This window comes from Salvelinus fontinalis, unplaced genomic scaffold, assembly GCF_029448725.1.
Source record: "Salvelinus fontinalis isolate EN_2023a unplaced genomic scaffold, ASM2944872v1 scaffold_0062, whole genome shotgun sequence".
NCBI lineage: Eukaryota > Metazoa > Chordata > Actinopteri > Salmoniformes > Salmonidae > Salvelinus > Salvelinus fontinalis.
Genome location: NW_026600271.1, coordinates 310,076 through 331,397, shown reverse-complemented (window position 1 = coordinate 331,397; position 21,322 = coordinate 310,076). Strand labels below are relative to the sequence as shown.

The 21,322-nt window shown below is 44.1% G+C and overlaps 2 protein-coding genes across 3 annotated transcripts in view; one reads left to right on the top strand and one right to left on the bottom strand.

Annotated features, from left to right (window-relative positions):
• LOC129842718 (zinc finger protein ZFP2-like) overlaps positions 1-21,322 on the top strand; it is a 213,879-nt gene that overhangs the window by 38,856 nt on the left and 153,701 nt on the right. The window lies entirely within an intron of this gene.
• On the bottom strand, positions 1,428-2,425 carry LOC129842732 (octapeptide-repeat protein T2-like). Its single transcript, XM_055911365.1, has 2 exons — positions 2,342-2,425; positions 1,428-2,046 (listed from the first exon to the last, which is right to left on the bottom strand). The coding sequence occupies exons 1-2, from the start codon at positions 2,422-2,424 to the stop codon at positions 1,428-1,430; spliced, it is 702 nt and encodes a 233-aa protein (XP_055767340.1). The 5' UTR covers position 2,425.

Sequence of the window (21,322 nt, the reverse complement as noted above, 5' to 3'; positions counted from 1 at the left end):
TTCTTCTCATCTTCTTGTTGTCTCTGTTTTGGTATTTTCTCCATTCTCTTTCTTTCTATCTCTTTCTGTTTGTTGTTCTCACCCTCCATCTTCTCCTTCATGTCCATTTGGTTCTGTTTCCATTTATATTTGTCTGTTTCCATATTTTCTAATTCTATCAGCTGTTCCTTGATTTTCTTGAAGACTTCCTCCAATTCAGACGTCTTTTTGTCATTGATGAGGGCTGTCTCCATCTCCATCTCTCTCTCCACTCTATTTTTCATCTCCTCTTCACTTCGTCTCCAATCATTTTCTCTTTCTCTGTCTCTATCAAATGTTCTCTCTGGTTCAGTCTCGTCTTTCAATCTAATCTCTTCTTTCATTCTCGCAACCTCTCTGTCTAACACTAGTACATTTTGGTTAACCTGTTTCACTCTCTCATTCTGTCTTCTATACGCTTCTTTCGCTCTTTCAAATTTGATTTTGTATTGCATCTCTTTTGTTGTCATATCTTTTTTCAGTCTCTCAACCTCTCTCTCTAACTCTTTCACCTGTTCGTTAACCAGTTTGACTTTCTCATTCTCTGCAATACGCATGTCTCTTTCAAATATGATTTCCTTTTCAGTCTCTTTCAATCTCTCAATCTCTCGTTCTAACACTTTTATCGTTTCTTCTGCCTGTTTCACTTTCTTCTTCATTTCTTGTCTTTCCAATTCTGCTTTTCTCTCCCTTTCCATCTCCCTTTCTTTCTCTTTTTCCCTCTCTCTTTCCCTCTCTCTTTCTGTCTCAATAGGTTTGTTGTTCCAGGCCAGTCTTGGTCGCTGATCCTCCATGACTTTCTGCCATAGCCTCAATCTCTCTATCTCTATCACTAATTTAACCTTTTAAATTTAAGCAAATCTATGACCAAGACATACTTTCAAAGCATTTGCAGAGAATGATACATAGAAATACAACTTAGACCTAGGTAATTGAATCAAACACTGAACAACATCAACAGCAGGGTCAATTTGATCAATTCATCTGGACAATTCATTGTCAATTAATGTATTGACATGGTTTGAAAAAATTATGAGACATTTTATGGAATCAATTATGTCCAAAATGTGTACAAATACAAACACACAACTAGCTTGCCCATTCAGTTAGGGGTTTGAGAAATTCCCGTTGCAATTTAATGTTGCCTCTGATGTTTATGCTTGTAGAAATTACTACTACAAATGATATTTCACTAATGCAATTATTTACAACCTGCACAGATACAGTTGTCAACAACAACAACAGTAATGACGTTAATAAGGAAGTGGATATTCAACCGGCAGAAGAAAGGCGTAGGGGTTGAGATAAATGATGGTTAGGTTTAGGACCTAGGGTTGGGTTATGGTAAAGGCTAGGTATAGTTTCAGTGAGGTTAAGGTAAGGGTTAACGTTTAGGAAAGGCATAAAAGTTAACATTGGGTTAGCATACTGCCGCCATTCATTTTCATCCGGGTGAATATACACTGCCTTTTAATAATAACAATGACATGTCTTACGTGGGCCAGTTGTAGGTCCACCATCAGCAGCTCCAGCAGTTGTTTGAGTCTGTTGACTTCCTGCATTTTTCTCTGGTTCTCCCATTCTGTGGCTCTCTCTGCCTCTCTCTGTCTCTCTGCCTCCCTCTGGCTCTCTGCCTCCCTCTGGCTCTCTGCCTCCCTGTGGCTCTCTGCCTCCCTGTGGCTCTCTACCTCCCTGTGGCTCTCTGCCTCCCTCAGTCTCAGGATCTCAGCCTTCCACTCTTTCATAATACCCCTTTCTACTCTTCTTCTCCTCCTTTCATCTTTCAAAAGGGCTCTGAGGTGGTCTGTCTCAGACTGTAGTTGTTCAATCATCTCGTTTTTCTCCGTTCCACCATTCCTCTTCTTCTTTTCCTCCTCCCAGAGGCACACTTGAAGTCTGTCCATCTCCTTCTTCTGATTTCGGATCGTTCGATCCTTCCCCCTCAACTCAAGCATGTGGGCTTCCTTCTCTGTACAGGTCTTCTTCTCTTCCCTCAGGAACTGAACCTCCATCTCTGCCTGCTTGTATCTGGGAGCAAAGGAATGTCAACACAATTTTTAGGAAGTGAACTCAGACAATTTACTACAATATTACAATAATAATTAAACTTCTGATCAATTGAACTGCCTTTAATCACACAACTCACTCAACTGTGACTTACAGTACGTGAATGTGATGAGTTGACTGTCCATGATGGCCAGAGGTGGGTAATGTGTAGCTCTGGTCCAGGGCGTTACGTACAGCTTGCAGACACTGAGCCTTCCTTCAGCAAGCCGCACATAATGCCCTGGACCAGAGCTAGGTTATGTGATGAATGACTTACAGACTGTTCCACATGATAGGAGGGGGTAAGAAGACAGTCCCAGTAGGAGACGGAGATCGTCCAGAACAAGAAGAGGTGTCCATCTCCTCAGAGACTGCAGGAAAGGTCTACAAGTTTTATTTCTGGAAAATAAAGAGATGCCTTCGTTCAGCAACAATGTGTGTTTCTATGTTTCTGTCACTAGATGGTGCCATTGTACACAACATTTACTCACCAGGTCAGTGAATTCAGAAACAGCCTTCAGACTACAGTACTCAAGCTCTAGCCTACAACCCATCATGCATCAGCACGACTAATATAATAATACATCACAACTTCATAATCACAGTACACCTGGATTGTGTTCACAAAGTGTTTCAGGGTAGTTGTGCTGATCTAGGATCAGGTCCCCTCCTGTCCATCAAAACGGATTCAGTTTGATTTAAAAGACAAAACGGATTATTGATCAGCACTCCTTCTATGAGACTTTGTGAATATGAGCCTATGTGAAAGAACCTTTCTGGCATATGCTGGCTAGACTGTACACAGACAGACAAACAGATAAGTCAACAAGACAAACAGACAGAAGAGTAAATACAGATGGATTGATTGATAACAACAGAAAAAAACAATTCCATAATTAATAATTGTATTTTATAAGGCTAGCTAAATAATGGCATAAAAAATATTTCAAATACATTAACGTTCACTTTCACATGTGTTATCTTACCATGACAGAATTATAGGTTAAGTAGGCTAGCGGATGGTTAATGTATTGTAAACTTTTGTAAATATTTGACTCACCTCAAATCCCACTTGTCAAACAGCAGTTTTAGTGTTTAACCGAACAACATCTTCGGCATTAACTTTCTCTGTTCTGGAACTGTATTGTTGCGTCATTTGGAACGCTCGAGCGTCATAATCCGTTCACCGCGCCTGCTTGATTGACAGCTAGGGGTTCTCCTGCGCATCAGTGTCCAAAAGTCGATATGGTTTAGCTACTCATTATTGATCAAGACACAAAATAATAACAGGACAGCCATAACTGTACAGACAAACATACAATCACAACAATTCCAATGAATTATAACCTCTTATTAGTTGGTCCCTGTGACAGTCAAATCCCAACGCCCTAACCGCCTGCCTGTTGAGCGCGCCTGTTGATTGTGGTGCTCTGTTTGGATCTAACCTCTCCGCTGTAGTAGTGATGGGCTTTCTGAGTCTATTCGGTGAGCCGGCACATTTGGCTCCGTCCAAGTAAAAGAGCGGGTTCATTTGGCTCATAAACGGATCTACCTTTAAAATGCTTAAAATAAATCTAGAACAATGAAAAAAAATGCAAATATTTAATGTAAAAGCCAAAAGGTAGACTACCATTAAGTCAGATCGTGAAATGCGCGTAAAAAAATGAAGAATTCGTTTTTAAGCATGAACTAAATCCTCGTGGACCAGATTGACCCGCTCTCCCCACTATTTATTGTTTCTGCAGTGAGGATTCACCCCCTTTAGATAATGATGTTGTAACTTATCTGTAGAAAAACGTTGTTCTGAGCTCAACAAGCACTAGTAGCAGTATGCAAATCAGAGAGACAGATGAATGGCTCTTTCACCGATGCGGTTCCAGACGTTCAACAAAAAGATCCGTTCAAAAAGATCCGTTCGTTCGTGAACGACACATCACCACACTGTAGTTCTCCACCATTGCGTACCGTCAGCTGGAGGAGCGTTCGTCCAACTTCTCATCCAAGTAAATGACAGCAGCGCATCATCCCTCCGCTGAAGTCCCAAGGGACTGCGAGGATAGTTGACGATGCAACAAGCGTTTAGGGAGTACATTCATTGAAAACGCAATGAGTGTTCTTACATTCTGGAGGGACTCTTGCTCCAGGGGAAATCTCAGCAGCGATGTCTCTGCTGTGCGTCAGAAGTAGGATATTTTTCTTCTTCGCTATGCTTATCATACTGTACATATCTGTCACATTAATGACATTGCACTCAGGAAAGTTGTCTGTCGGCTATTGGGGAGATGCGCATAGCCCGTTGAGTTGTCACGTTCTAGTCCAAACATGACCTGGGATGTGAGAAGGGAGCTTTTCTATAACACCTGTAGATGGCATGTTGTCTTTATATGTAGATTATATTTTGGTTTTATAGTTCATATTTGATTGATGATTAGGCCTATGACTTTTGATTCCACTTTGGCTGCCATGCACCATATTGTCCTCTCTTGCTATATCTTACACTTTATGCCCTTGTGCAGATCTTCTCTCTAAACAAGAGTCATGATAGTTTGAATGAGTTGAGTAAACTACACTGTTGTTATCGTCTCAGTCTGTACTGTACTGTCCCTGGAAGACACTCCACATAGTTCACCTAGATCCAGTCCCCTTTGTACCACTGGTCAACTAATTATCAAACCTCTGATTAGTGAATGAGGTGTGCTGGTGGAGGAATACATGATATGAACTGGTTAGGGGGAGGACAGGTTTGAGAAGGGAAAGACTAAATGGACTTTTCAGACCAACATCCCATTGACAGCCCGTCTGGCCAAAACTTGAGACTGACTCTAACCTAAACACTAACAAATACCAAACCTTTTAAGGTAGTCTCATCATGGGTGTGATTCAGACTGTAGTTTCTCCCTGTGTGTCCAGTAAACCTCCTATTATCATGGGTGTGATTCAGCCTGAAGCTGGAAAGGCCAGAAGCAACCAACCCGACCACTTTATTACTAGTTGGGGATGGATAGCATCTCTAGAGGTACAGTAGGGCATTTCCATGTAAAAGGACCCAGGAACTCCAACGTGATCTTCATAGGAAGGAGCATGTGTAATTGGGTGTCAAATGAAATCTAAGAGTGTATATTTTTGGTAAATGTAATTCTAGATCCATTTTTCAACCAGTGAAGGCTTTGATTTCTGGGTAAACAGATGGAAAAAGGATCTTAGAAAACATCACCAGAAAAAGTCATAAAAGGTAAAATATCAGAACTACATAAAAAATAATAATGTTGACGTAAAGACCCCTAACTACTAATATCAACACTTACATTTTGGTTTGGAGAAATCGTTTAAGGAATATTGACTTGTGCCTTGTAATTCCGTTACCAAAAACCTACATAACTTTCAGATATTTTCACATTTGTATTTTTGAGGAGGGAGGATAATGAAAGTTCACAGAAGTAACAAGTAATGTTGGAGCTAACAATTAGTTCTAGTGATTTTTTTGATATATATTTTCTTTGTGAATTATTAAGTGATTAAAACTTGTAATTTCGTTACCAAAATGGTAGCAGAATAACCAAAAAATCTGTTACTCTGACCAGACTGTCTGATTTGGTTTCTTTTCACAGACACTATAAATGATTAACTGTCTATCTCAGGAGTCATATTGAGTTGGTTAAAGTCTCAGTGGTCACACTGCACATGATTCAGAGTCAAGCTTACTGATTCAGGATCTCTGTTACCACCAGAACCGCTGGGCCTCAAGACCCCCCCATCAAGCTGATGAGACTCACCTTGTCACCTAGTGAGATCACTCTGCTATAACACACTGTCTGTCTGTCTGTCTGTCTGTCTGTCTGTCTGTCTGTCTGTCTGTCTGTGTCTGTCTGTCTGTCTGTCTGTCTCTCTCTCTCTCACATTCTCTACGATTAGAATGTACACAATCTCTCCCTATCTCTCTCTTTTGTATAACTTTATGAAATAGATTCTCTCTCTCTCCGCCTCTCTCCCTTTTCACTCCCTCTCTCCGCCTCTCTCCCTTTTCACTCCCTCTCTCCGCCTCTCTCCCTTTTCACTCCCCTCTCTCCCTTTTCACTCCCCTCTCTCCCTTTTCACTCCCTTTTCACTCCCTCTCTCCGCCTCTCTCCCTTTTCACTCCCCTCTCTCCCTTTTCACTCCCCTCTCTCCGCCTCTCTCCCTTTTCACTCCCTCTCTCCGCCTCTCTCCCTTTTCACTCCCTCTCTCCGCCTCTCTCCCTTTTCACTCCCTCTCTCCGCCTCTCTCCCTTTTCACTCCCCTCTCTCCGCCTCTCTCCCTTTTCACTCCCCTCTCTCCGCCTCTCTCCCTTTTCACTCCCCTCTCTCCGCCTCTCTCCCTTTTCACTCCCTCTTTCCGCCTCTCTCCCTTTTCACTCCCTCTCTCCGCCTCTCTCCCTTTTCACTCCCTCTCTCCGCCTCTCTCCCTTTTCACTCCCTCTCTCCGCCCCTCTCCCTTTTCACTCCCCTCTCTCCGCCTCTCTCCCTTTTCACTCCCCTCTCTCCCCCTCTCTCCCTTTTCACTCCCCTCTCTCCCCCTCTCTCCCTCTTTCCGCCTATCTCCCTTTTCACTCCCTCTCTCCGCCTCTCTCCCTTTTCACTCCCTCTCTCCGCCTCTCTCACTTTTCACTCCCCTCTCTCAGCCTCTCTCCCTTTTCACTCCCCTCTCTCCGCCTCTCTCCCTTTTCACTCCCCTCTCTCCGCCTCTCTCCCTTTTCACTCCCCTCTCTCCACCTCTCTCCCTTTTCACTCCCCTCTCTCCCTTTTCACTCCCCTCTCTCCACCTCTCTCCCTTTTCACTCCCTCTCTCCGCCTCTCTCCCTTTTCACTCCCCTCTCTCCACCTCTCTCCCTTTTCACTCCCTCTCTCCCTTTTCACTCCCCTCTCTCCGCCTCTCTCCCTTTTCACTCCCTCTCTCCGCCTCTCTCCCTTTTCACTCCCTCTCTCCCTTTTCACTCCCTCTCTCCCTTTTCACTCCCTCTCTCCGCTTCTCTCCCTTTTCACTCCCTCTCTCTCACATTTTAAATCTCTCTCTCCCTTTTCACTCCCCTCTCTCTGCCTCTCTCCCTTTTCACTCCCCTCTCTCTGCCTCTCTCCCTTTTCACTCCCTCTCTCCGCCTCTCTACCTTTTCACTCCCTTTCCCTCTCTAAGAACTTCCCATTTGAATCAATAAGGATTGCAGTTGTGGGTGATTATCTGGGTGGAGCAGACTGGGAGGCTGGTATTCTGACCTGTGCTGGAGCAGACTGGGAGACTGGTATTCTGACCTGGGCTGGAGCAGACTGGGAGACTGGTATTCTGACCTGGGCTGGAGCAGACTGGGAGGCTGGTATTCTGACCTGGGCTGGAGCAGACTGGTAGGCTGGTATTCTGACCTGGGCTGGAGCAGACTGGGAGGCTGGTTGGCTGACCTGGGCTGGAGCAGACTGAGAGGCTGGTTGGCTGACCTGGGCTGGAGCACACTGTGTTGGAGCAGACTGAGAGGCTGGTTGGCTGACCTGGGCTGGAGCAGACTGAGAGGCTGGTTGGCTGACCTGGGCTGGAGCACACTGTGCTGGAGCAGACTGGGAGACTGGTATTCTGACCTGTGCTGGAGCAGACTGGGAGTCTGGTATTCTGACCTGGGCTGGAGCAGACTGGGAGACTGGTATTCTGACCTGTGCTGGAGCAGACTGGGAGACTGGTATTCTGACCTGGGCTGGAGCAGACTGGGAGACTGGTATTCTGACCTGGGCTGGAGCAGACTGGGAGACTGGTATTCTGACCTGGGCTGGAGCAGACTGGGAGGCTGGTATTCTGACCTGGGCTGGAGCAGACTGGTAGGCTGGTATTCTGACCTGGGCTGGAGCAGACTGGGAGGCTGGTTGGCTGACCTGGGCTGGAGCAGACAGAGGCTGGTTGGCTGACCTGGGCTGGAGCACACTGTGTTGGAGCAGACTGAGAGGCTGGTTGGCTGACCTGGGCTGGAGCAGACTGAGAGGCTGGTTGGCTGACCTGGGCTGGAGCACACTGTGCTGGAGCAGACTGGGAGACTGGTATTCTGACCTGTGCTGGAGCAGACTGGGAGTCTGGTATTCTGACCTGGGCTGGAGCAGACTGGGAGACTGGTATTCTGACCTGTGCTGGAGCAGACTGGGAGACTGGTATTCTGACCTGGGCTGGAGCAGACTGGGAGACTGGTATTCTGACCTGGGCTGGAGCAGACTGGGAGACTGGTATTCTGACCTGGGCTGGAGCAGACTGGGAGGCTGGTATTCTGACCTGGGCTGGAGCAGACTGGTAGGCTGGTATTCTGACCTGGGCTGGAGCAGACTGGGAGGCTGGTATTCTGACCTGGGCTGGAGCAGACTGGTAGGCTGGTATTCTGACCTGGGCTGGAGCAGACTGGGAGGCTGGTTGGCTGACCTGGGCTGGAGCAGACTGAGAGGCTGGTTGGCTGACCTGGGCTGGAGCACACTGTGTTGGAGCAGACTGAGAGGCTGGTTGGCTGACCTGGGCTGGAGCAGACTGAGAGGCTGGTTGGCTGACCTGGGCTGGAGCACACTGTGCTGGAGCAGACTGGGAGACTGGTATTCTGACCTGTGCTGGAGCAGACTGGGAGTCTGGTATTCTGACCTGGGCTGGAGCAGACTGGGAGACTGGTATTCTGACCTGTGCTGGAGCAGACTGGGAGACTGGTATTCTGACCTGGGCTGGAGCAGACTGGTAGGCTGGTGCAGTGTCATCAGGCTGTGTGGTGGAGGCCATCCTGTTCTCGGGTTCTGCTTGTGTTATGCCAACCACCAGGTCATTAGAACCACCAGGTCATTAGAACCACCAGGTCAGGAAGACCCAGTGAGGGTGGAGCTCAGTCAGAGAGCTGTTGAGGGACTGGTTAGGAAGAGCACTTCTACAGCCAGAGAGGTGAGAGGTCACACATGGTTTAGATGGTAAATATTTATGTCCCCTTAGCGGTTCATCACGTCAGCAAAAGGGAATATGTTCCATCATCTATGTTTATTTACATTAGTGCAAATTGTAATGGTGTAAATTCTCACCCCGTTTGGATGTATGAAAGGTAATTACCCCTCAGGCAAACACATTTGTTCTTTGATATGAAGGTCATTTGTGTCAAATGTACTTTTCCCCACTCATTCACCCCATCTCTTCACATTGCTTATTTATATTCAGTGGCCTGACTGCATCCAGACTATGTCAAAGGCCCATCCTGGTAGATCTGAACCGAATGCAGCTTGGAGTGATCAGATGACAGAAGTCACATTTAGGTGCCAGGTGTAACCGAGGCCATAGATGCTCCACATCCATTACTTTTAGTGTTTTATATAATATGACTAAATGTGTTTCTTTCTGTGTTGCAGGGGCAGTCAAGAAATGGAACAGCAAGGCCACAGAACATAACAGAAGCAGAGCTGTGGGAGACCACCTCAAGCCCCTGTTAGAGCCGGGGGTGGTGTTTACCACTCCACCATCAGAGCTGTGGGAGACCACCTCAAGCCCCTGGTAGAGCCGGGGGTGGTGTTTACCACTCCACCATCAGAGCTGTGGGAGACCACCTCAAGCCCCTGGTAGAGCCGGGGGTGGTGTTTACCACTCCACCAGCAGAGCTGTAGCAGGCTGGAAATGTGGGATTGATCCATTTGTTTGTTTCAGTTTTCAGTAGTTGAATCCTTTGACGTATTGTTGATTTTCAAAATGTTTCATTTTCAACATATGAACTGAGTTGGTTGAAAAGTGATACTAAACGTACATACCATGCACTATTTTGACATAGTGGAAGATATACTGAATTCATACTGTTTTTCATACTAAGACGGACCAAGATATGTGTTGCTTTTGCACATATTTATTCATTGGTTTAGCAAGAGTCTGTTGATTGGTCAGTCATTGGATTAATTTGTTTTGCAATATGTTCAAATCAAATCAAGCTTTATTTATACAGCACATTTCAGACATGGATGCAACACAATGGCTTCACAGGAAAAAACAATGAAAATAAACAAATGTTTACCACAACAAACATAAGAGGATAAAAAAGATCAACAACTTAAAGACTACTGAACATTCAAAGGAAATGCCATTGATTAAAATACTAAGAATTGCAACATCCAACCCAAAATATAAACTTGTTTTACTACATTGTTTGTTGTTACGTTCCCCAGCAAGAAAAACAGAAGAGGGAACTAACAAAGAGTCACTGACAACAACTAAACAGGTGTGGTTTTAGGAGGGGTTCTGAAAGACATTATGGGGGTGTCCACTTAAAGTTGACTAGTAACAACAACTGGGACCTAAAAGACACCAACCACGAGACCCACTAAATCTGCCCAAGAAGAGGCAAACAAAACAACTAACGAGATGGACAAGCCAGCACAGGTGTAACACATACTGACTAACGAGGTGACACCAATCAGTGCGTCCTACGTGCTAACGAGCTATACGTGCTAAAGTCCAACCTCAAAACATAAATGGAAAAACCAAAGACTAACTAACACCTTAAGAGTTTGCTCACCAACAACAGAAAACAACTTCCATTTCACATTATAATCAACTACAATGCTTCACCGTCACCAATATAAACATGGTGTCTGTCTACTGCCAAACAACAATTAAAAACAATATTTATTTTTTATTATTCCCACAAAGATTTTTCTTTCTATAGCCTCTAGAACTCTCGTCTTCCTAGAACTCTCGTCCCCTTGGAACGAGCCCAAACAAAACTTATCTCCAATACGGAAAAACGTGCAGTAAATATAAACTGTGATCCATGGCAACGCACTGGCTAAACGCAAAACACAAAACATTTTGACTGCCCCCCTTGAGACAATCAGCAACCAGGTTGTTCTCACCACAAACATGTCTGATTTCAAGAGGAAACTCCTGCAATATCCGTAGTAACTTTCCACCTCACTGCGGAACTTCTCTCTCTTTTCAGGGTTCACTAGATAGGCATGTTGTTGGATCGGGGCCCAGTCCCCAATGTCATGCTCTAGTACATTTGGTTTGGCACATCTGAGAATGAACCCTGATATTCTAAAAGCAGGGCAACAATGTCAATATAATTGTACCCCAAAATTGTCAGTTGGTTGCATGAATAATTTTCATTACTAAATGTTACATGAAATGTAAATTTGAAATATTTGATTGCATAGTATTATTTTCAACGGCTTTTCAATTACATTTTGCTAGGTGGGATAGCCCCAATGTCAAAACACAGTTTTAACATGTCCAAATCAATAACCAATATGCAGAAACAGTTTGGGATAAATTGAAAACCTAACATGTGCTATTTACACAAACATCTGCCACAATAATCATATTACTTGTATTTTTTTAAACAAGCTCCTTATAAACTGCACAAGCACCAGAAACAGTGTTGTTTTGACAAGTAGCAATAAATCACTGATATCGATTAGGGGGGAAATCAGGTTGTTCGTGCTGTTGAAACTAACAACAAAAAAACATGGAAATGGGAGATATCTTTTAGCTCACTGGTTAGAGGACAACCTGCAGAAGACAGTCAGCTACATTTTGGAGAGATGCATTTAAATTTAGGGGTCGCTAAACAAAGGAACACAACACTTATTTGTCATAACTCATCGATATTATGTTGAAATCAGTTGATTCTGGGAATAATGTGTACATCACTGGTTAGAGGACAACTCTTTTTTTGTTAGTCACTTTGTGTTAAATCACATAAATAGTACTCTTTCAATTCAGAGCCGGCATTTCCCCCAATGAGCCTAATATCCATATCATGTTGAAACCAATTGATAAGGGGGCAAACGTTTAGGGTTCCACTTTGTGACATTCTGACTGACTTACTGCAGAGTATATTAATATACTATATATTAAAACATTCCACATTGAGACATTAAAATACTCCTACTACAATGTTAAAACATTCTACATTGTGACATTAATTCATTGATATCATGAAAGAACTGCTTCATGTATTTTCTGATATTTGATCAGAGATCTTTTATCAGATTATCTCTGGTCACAGCTAAGAGATTTCTCTCCTGTGTGTGTTCTCTGGTGCGCTGTCAGATGGCCAGATTGAACAAAACTCTTGCCACATTGATCACAGCTAAACTGTTTCTCTCCTGTGTGTATTCTCTGGTGCACTGTCAGATCTCCAGATCGAACAAAACTCTTCCCACATTGACCACAGCTATAAGGTTTCTCTCCTGTGTGTATTCTCTGGTGTAAAGTCAGAGAGCCAGATGTAGTAAAACTCTTCCCACATTCATCACAGTTAAACGATTTCTCTCCTGTGTGTATTCTCTGGTGCACTGTGAGCTGGTCCGATCGAAGAAAACACTTCCCACATTGATCACAGCTAAATGGTTTCTCTCCTGTGTGTGTTCTCTGATGTGCAGTCAGATGGCTAGATGTAAAAAAAACTCTTTCCACACTGTGCACAGCCATATGGTTTCTCTCGTGTGATGTCTTTGATGTATTTTAAGATTTACTGATGAGATGAATCTCTTCCCACATTGACCACAGCTATAAGGTTTCTCTCCTGTGTGTGTTCTCTGGTGTATAGTTAGATAGCCAGAAGAAGAAAAACTCTTCCCACATTGATCACAGCTATATGGTTTCTCTCCTGTGTGTGTTCTCTGGTGCACTGTGAGATAGCCAGAAGTAGTAAAACTCTTCCCACATTCATCACAGCTATAAGATTTCTCTCCTGTGTGTGTTCTCTGGTGTATAGTCAGATTGCTAGATGTAGTAAAACTCTTCCCACATTGACCACAACTATAAGATTTCTCTCCTGTGTGTGTTCTCTGGTGTATAGTCAGATTGCTAGATGTAGTAAAACTCTTCCCACATTGATCACAGCTATAAGGTTTCTCTCCTGTGTGGATCATTTGATGAATTTTAATGCCTGATGAGGTGAATCTCTTCCCACAGTCGGAGCAGCAGTGAGTTCTCTTCCCTGTGGATCTCTGCAGGTGTTTATTGAGGCGTTCTGATCTGGAGAGACTCTTCTCTGCCTCGTCAGCATCATGAGGTTGTTGAGGCTCCCCAGAGGATCCACTATAGTCCCGTATCTCTACTGTGTGAACAACAAAGTCAGATGATTAAAGGTCCACAACAGTGGAAATCCACTGTAAAAGGTGATGCCAACAGCGTAGCCATGATGTTGTACAACAATTGACGTCTGTAATGAATGTTACAATTATTTGACAATTGTCTCAAAATGAGCAAGAATAGTCATATTTTAGTAGTAACATCGATGATTTTTTATTTATTTTATTTTATTTCACCTTTATTTAACCAGGTAGGCAAATTGAGAACACGTTCTCATTTACAATTGCGACCTGGCCAAGATAAAGCAAAGCAGTTCGACACATACAACAACACATAGTTACACATGGAGTAAAACAAACATACAGTCAATAATACAGTGAAAATAAGTCTATATACAATATGAGCAAGTGAGGTGAGATGAGGGAGGTGAAGGCAAACAAAATATATATATAAATAAATAAAAAATATATAAAAAGGCCATGGTGGCGAAGTAAATACAATATAGCAAGTAAAAAAAATAACACTGGAATGGTTGGTTTGCAGTGGAAGAAGGTGCAAAGTAGAGATAGAAATAATGGGGTGCAAAGGAGCAAAATAAATAAATACAGTAGGTAAAGAGGTAGTTGTTTGGGCTAAATTATAGATGGGCTATGTACAGGTGCAGTAATCTATGAGCTGCTCTGACAGCTGGTGCTTAAAGCTAGTGAGGGAGATAAGTGTTTCCAGTTTCAGAGATTTTTGTAGTTCGTTCCAGTCATTGGCAGCAGAGAACTGGAAGGAGAGGCGGCCAAAGGAAGAATTGGTTTTGGGGGTGACCAGAGAGATATACCTGCTGGAGCGCGTGCTACGGGTGGGCGTTGCTATGGTGACCAGCGAGCTGAGATAAGGGGGGACTTTACCTAGCAGGGTCTTGTAGATGACCTGGAGCCAGTGGGTTTGGCGACGAGTGTGAAGCGAGGGCCAGCCAACGAGAGCGTACAGGTCGCAGTGGTGGGTAGTATATGGGGCTTTGGTGACAAAACGGATGGCACTGTGATAGACTGCATCCAATTTATTGAGTAGGGTTTTGGAGGCTATTTTGTAAATGACATCACCGAAGTCGAGGATTGGTAGGATGGTCAGTTTTACAAGGGTATGTTTGGCAGCATGAGTGAAGGATGCTTTGTTGCGGAATAGGAAGCCGATTCTAGATTTAACTTTGGATTGGAGATGCTTGATGTGAGTCTGGAAGGAGAGTTTACAGTCTAACCAGACACCTAGGTATTTGTAGTTGTCCACATATTCTAAGTCAGAGCCGTCCAGAGTAGTGATGCTGGACAGGCGGGCAGGTGCAGGCAACGATCGGTTGAACAGCATGCATTTAGTTTTACTTGTATTTAAGAGCAATTGGAGGCCACGGAAGGAGAGTTGTATGGCATTGAAGCTCGCCTGGAGGGTTGTTAACACAGTGTCAAGAGAAGGGCCAGAAGTATACAGAATAGTGTCGTCTGCGTAGAGGTGGATCAGAGACTCACCAGCAGCAAGAGCGACATCATTGATGTATACAGAGAAGAGAGTCGGTCCAAGAATTGAACCCTGTGGCACCCCCATAGAGACTGCCAGAGGTCCGGACAACAGACCCTCCGATTTGACACACTGAACTCGATCAGAGAAGTAGTTGGTGAACCAGGCGAGGCAATCATTAGAGAAACCAAGGCTGTCGAGTCTGCCGATGAGGATGTGGTGATTGACAGAGTCAAAAGCCTTGGCCAGGTCAATGAATATGGCTGCACAGTACTGTTTCCTATCGATAGCGGTTAAGATATCGTTTATGACCTTGAGCGTGGCTGAGGTGCACCCATGACCAGCTCTGAAACCAGATTGCATAGCGGAGAAGGTATGGTGGGATTCGAGATGGTCGGTAATCTGTTTGTTGACTTGGCTTTCGAAGACCTTAGAAAGGCAGGGTAGGATAGATATAGGTCTGTAGCAGTTTGGGTCTAGAGTGTCTCCCCCTTTGAAGAGGGGGATAACCGCAGCTGCTTTCCAATCTTTGGGAATCTCAGACGACACGAAAGAGAGGTTGAAAAGGCTGGTAATAGGGGTGGCAACAATTTCAGCAGATAGTTTTAGAAAGAAAGGGTCCAGATTATCTAGCCCGGCTGATTTGTAAGGGTCCAGATTTTGCAGCTCTTTTAGAACATCAGCTGACTGTATTTGGGAGAAAGAGAAATGGGGAAGGCTTGGGCGAGTAGCAGAGGGGAGGGCAGTGCTGTTGACCGGGGTAGGGGTAGCCAGGTGGAAAGCATGGCCAGCCGTAGAAAAATGCTTATTGAAATTCTCAATTATAATGGATTTGTCGGTGGTGACAGTATTTCCTATCTTCAGTGCAGTTGGAAGCTGGGAGGTGTTCTTATTCTCCATGGACTTTACAGTGTCCCAGAACTTTTTTGAGTTTGTGTTGCAGGAAGCAAATTTCTGCTTGAAAAAGCTAGCCTTGGCTTTTCTAACTGCCTGTGTATACTGGTTTCTAGCTTCCCTGAAAAGTTGCATATCACGGGGGCTGTTCGATGCTAATGCAGAACGCCATAGGAGGTTTTTCTGTTGGTTAAGGGCAGTCAGGTCAGGAGAGAACCAAGGGCTATATCTGTTCCTGGTTCTAAATTTCTTGAATGGGGCATGCTTATTCAAGATGGTGAGGAAGGCATTTAAAAAAAATATCCAGGCATCCTCTACTGACGGGATGAGATCAATATCCTTCCAGGATACCTCGGCCAGGTCGATTAGAAAGGCCTGCTCGCTGAAGTGTTTCAGGGAGCGTTTGACAGTGATGAGTGGAGGTCGTTTGACCGCTGCCCCATTACGGATGCAGGCAATGAGGCAGTGATCGCTGAGATCTTGGTTGAAAACAGCAGAGGTGTATTTAGAGGGCAAGTTGGTTAGGATGATATCTATGAGGGTACCCGTGTTTACGGAATTGGGGTGGTACCTGGTAGGTTCATTGATAATTTGTGTGAGATTGAGGGCATCAAGCTTAGATTGTAGGATGGCTGGGGTGTTAAGCATGTTCCAATTTAGGTCGCCTAGCAGCACGAGCTCTGAAGATAGATGGGGGGCAATCAGTTCACATATGATGTCCAGAGCACAGCTGGGGGCAGAGGGTGGTCTATAGCAGGCGGCAACAGTGAGAGACTTGTTTTTAGAGAGGTGGATTTTTAAAAGTAGGAGTTCAAATTGTTTCGGAACAGACCTGGATAGTAAAACAGAACTCTGCAGGCAATCCTTGCAGTAGATTGCAACACCGCCCCCTTTGGCCGTTCTATCTTGTCTGAAAATCTTGTAGTTAGGGATGAAAATGTCAGAATTTTTGGTGGTCTTCCTAAGCCAGGATTCAGACACGGCTAAAACATCTGGGTTGGCAGAGTGTGCTAAAGCAGTGAATAAAACAAACTTAGGGAGGAGGCTTCTAATGTTAACATGCATGAAACCAAGGCTATTACGGTTACAGAAGTCATCAAAAGAGAGCGCCTGGGGAATAGGAGTGGAGCTAGGTACTGCAGGGCCTGGAGTCACCTCTACATCACCAGAGGAACAGAGGAGGAGTAGGATAAGGGTACGGCTAAAAGCTATGAGAATTGGTCTTCTAGAACGTCTAGAACAGAGAGTAAAAGGAAGTTTCTGGGGGCGATAAAATAGCTTCAAGGAATAATGTACAGACAAACGTATGGTAGGATGTGAATACAGTGGAGGTAAACCTAGGTAATGGGTGATGATGAGAGAGATATAGTCTCTAGAAACATCATTGAAACCAGGTGATGTCATCGCATATGTGGGTGGTGGAACTGAGAGGTTGGATATATAGTGAGCAGGGCTAGAGGCTCTACAGTGAAATAAGCCAATAAACACTAACCAGAACAGCAATGGACAAGACATATTTACATTAAGGAGAGGCATGCTTAATCGAGTGATCAATAAGGGTCCAGTGAGTAGAGGTTGGTTGGGGGCACGGCGATCCAGACAGCTGGCCGGGTAGCTGGCTATCGGTAGCAAGATAACATAGGATGGAGGTCTGTTTTTATTTTATTTATTTTTTATTTTTATGTCACCTCGTTCGTTTCCGTCGGTAGATTAGTGGGGTTCCGTGTGGTAGAGGGGATCGATCCAATTGGCAAAATAGATATAGTGACCCAGGAAAAAGAAAAAAAAATTGTCCGGTATATTTATTTAGATAGCAGCCGATAAGACAGCTAATAATTAGCAGATGGGTATTCAGAAACGTCGCAATGGAAAAGCCTGTTGAAACCACCTCGGACAATTACGTCGGCAGACCAGTCGTGATGGATCGGCGGGGCTCCGTGTCGGCAATAAAGGGTCCAGTCCAATTGGCAAAAGAGGTATTGTAGCCCAAGAATTCGCTGGTAGGCCTCTTCGGCTAGCCGGCAGATGGGCCTAGCTCGAGGCTAGCTCAAGGCTAACTGGTGCTTGTTTCGGGACAGAGGTATTAGCCAGTAGTAGCCACCTGGTTGCAGCTAGCTAGCGACGATGATCCGGTGTAATTGTCCAGAGCTTGCGTCAGGAATCCGGTGATGTGGTAGAGAAAAAGCAGTCCTATATTCTCTGGGTTGATATCGCGCCTGCAGACTGGCAGGTATTTGCCCGAGCTGAAGCTGGCTGGTGTCCGAGTTAAGGGCGAAGACCGCAGCAGTGGCTAACTGACTACTAGCTAGTAGCTAGTTATCTGGCTAGCTTCTGATTGGGTTTACGGTTCTAAAGTATAAAAAATAGCAGATCCGTACCACATTGGGTGAGGCGGGTTGCGGGAATGTATATTCAGTTCCAAGATGGAAAGTGAAATTAAAATATATACGAAATGTATACAAAAAATACGAGGACTATTTACGCGGGACAAGACAAGACAAACACACGTCCGACTGCTACGCCTTCTTGGAACAATTGTAGACTAGAAATAAGTTATTCGTGTTGTTGAAACTCTAAGCAGTGTGCCAGACGACTTTTGGTCTCCAATATAGGCCCCTTTCTGTGTTTAATAAAATTGCGGCACAAGGGCGATGAGCACACAATTTGATTGCAGAAACACCTCCCTGCTAATGAGGAAACCGATAGTAATGGATGTAGTATATCTGCTAATGAGGAAACCACAAGTTATGGATGTAGTATATCTGCTAATGAGGAAACCACTAGTTATGGATGTAGTATATCTGCTAATGAGGAAACCACAAGTTATGGATGTAGTATATCTGCCTGGAGCAAAAATGGTGAGCAAAGCTTTTAGTTTTTCACAATGTATTCTGAATGTGAATGGGGGAAAACTCAGGGGAGTAACCTCCATGTCCAGGTTGATTATGAGTGCATTTCACACTACTTTGGATTATAAATGTAAGGCTCGCTTGAATGTCCTGCTTAATATAATGTTTGTGTCATCATCGCAAATCAACCGCTTTGTACTTAAAAAACCCTTCAACCAGTAAAATGCTCTTTGTCTTTTCCATCAGCCTGACAATGAGGGTTTGTACTCTGTTTGCCAAATTGCCCCATAACTTCACCTAACAACAAATAAACGAAAATACCTCTGTGTGTGTTGTACAATAGCCTATCCATCAAGGAACAGTTCTCTACACATTATGAGCTAAGTATCTCTGTGTGCAAACAGACTAACAAGACCCTACCTGTAAATCAAGCAGACAATAACATTATAAACATCAATTTGTTAGGGATGTTGGATCCAACGTGGAGCATGGCATAACTGTCTTTACCAGAGTAATGAATGAAGAAGCACTTTGGTTGTTGTTGCATGTCGTGATGTTTGTCATGTGACTGTCATTCAGAAAATGATTTCCTGGATCAGCTGATGATAGTTGAACATGTGACTAACTAAACAGCTACAGTATTAAGAATTATGTGTATTTATTGAAGAACCGCGTTAATGACAGTATCAATTTGGGTGTTGTCAATAAAGTTACGATTATCATTATTATTTTTTATTTATTTCACCTTTATTTAACCAGGTAGGCCAGTCGAGAACAAGTTCTCATTTACAACTGCGACCTGCCAAGATAAAGCAAAGCAGTGAGACAAAAACAACAGAGTTACACATGGAATAAACAAACGTACAGTCAATAACACAATAGAAAGTCTATATACAGTGTGTGCAAATGGAGTAAGGAGGTAAGGCAATAAATAGGCCATAGTAGGGAAGTAATTACAATATAGCACATTAACACTGGAGTGATAGATGTGCAGATGATGATGTGTAAGTAGAATTACTGGTGTGCAAAAGAGCAAAAAAAGAAAATAAAAATATGGGGATGAGGTAGGCAGTTGGATGGGCTATTTACAGATGGGCTGTGTATAGCTGCAGCGATCGGTAAGCTGCTCAGATAGCTGATGCTTAAAGTTAGTGAGGGAGAAATGTCTCCTACTTCAGCGGTTCTTGCAATTCGTTCCAGTTATTGGCAGCAGAGAACTGTAAGGAAGGGCGGCCAAAGTAGGTGTTGGCTTTGGGGATGACCAGTGAGATATACCTCCTGGAGCGCGTGCTATGGGTGTGTGCTGCTATGGTGACCAGTGAGCTGAGTGAAGGCGGCCTAGCAAAGACTTATAGATGACCTGGAGCCAGTGGGTTTGGCGACGAATATGTAGCGAGGGCCAGCCGACTAGAGCATACAGGTCTCAGTGGTGGGTGGTATATGGGGCTTTGGTGACAAAACGGATGGCACTGTGATTTACTGGATGCAGTCTAAGGTAGTTTTACTTGCGTTTAAGAGCAGTTGGAGGCCACGGAAGGAGTGTTATATGGCATTGAAGCTCGTTTGGAGGTTTGTTAACACAGTGTCCAAAGAAGGGTCAGATGTATACGGAATAGCCCGAGAATTGAACCCTGTGGCACCCTCATAGAGACTGCCAAAGGTCCGGACAACAGGCCCTCCGATTTGACACACTGAACTCTATCAGAGAAGTAGTTGGTGAACCAGGTGAGGCAGTCAGTTGAGAAACCAACCATTAATCTACACACAATAGAATCCTCATTCATCTACACACAATAGAATCCTCATTCATCTACACACAATAGAATCCTCATTCATCTACACACAATAGAATCCTCATTCATCTACACACAATAGAATCCTCATTAATCTACACACAATAGAATCCTCATTAACCTACACACAATAGAATCCTCAATAATCTACACACAATAGAATCCTCATTAATCTACACACAATAGAATCCTCAATAATCTACACACAATAGAATCCTCAATAATTAACACAAATGTGAAAACAGGTAAAAAAATATATATACTTAGTTTTTTTCTGATGATTAGGCTATCTTGTTTCAGAGGGGCGACATCAATAGCCCATAATGATAACAGATAATAAACAGAAATACCTTATTTACGTAAGTATTCAGACCCTTTGCTATGAGACTCGAAATTGCTTTCAGGTGCATCTTGTTTCCATTAATCATCCTTGAGATGTATCTACAACTTGTTCAGAGTCCACCTGTGGTAAATTCAATTGATTGGATATGATTTGGAAGGCACACACCTGTCTATAGGTCCCAAAGTTGACAGAGCATGTCAGAGAAAAAAACAAGCAATGAGGTCGAAGGAATTGTCCGTAGAGCTCCAAGACAGGAGTGTGTCGAGGCATAGATCTGGGGAAAGGTTCCCAAGAACACAGTGGCCTCCATCATTCATAAATGGAATACTCTTCCTAGAGCTCGTCACCCGGCCAAACTGAGCGGTTGGGGGATAAGGGCCTTGGTCAGGGAGGTGACCAAAAACCTGATGGTCACTGACAGAGCTGCAAAGTTCCTCTGTGGAGATGTGAGAACCTTCCAGAAGGACAACCATCTCTGCAGCACTCCACCAATCAGACATTTCTGGGAGAGTGGCCAGATGGAAACCACTCCTCAGTAAAAGGCACATGACAGACCACTTGGAGTTTGACAAAAGGCACCTTAACGACTCTCAGACCATGAGAAACAAGATTCTCTGGTCTGATGAAACCAAGATGGAACTCTTTGGCCTGAATGCCAAGAGTCACGTCTGGAGGAAACCTGGCACCATCCCTACGGTGAAGCATAGTGGTGGCAGCATCATGCTGTGGGATGTTTTTCAGCAGCAGGGACTGGGAGACTAGTCAGGATGGAGGGAAATATTAACAGAGCAAAGTGCAGAGAGATCCTTGATGAAAGACCTGCTCCA

What these genes read in the sequence shown, in the direction of transcription:
- LOC129842732 (XM_055911365.1), bottom strand. Translation starts at nt 2,424, where the DNA reads ATGGACACCTCTTCTTGTTCTGGACGATCTCCGTCTCCTACTGGGACT. An exon ending in CCTATCATGTGGAACAGTCT is followed by an intron (nt 2,047 to 2,341) that starts GTAAGTCATTCA and finishes CTTTGCTCCCAG; the next exon opens with ATACAAGCAGGCAGAGATGG.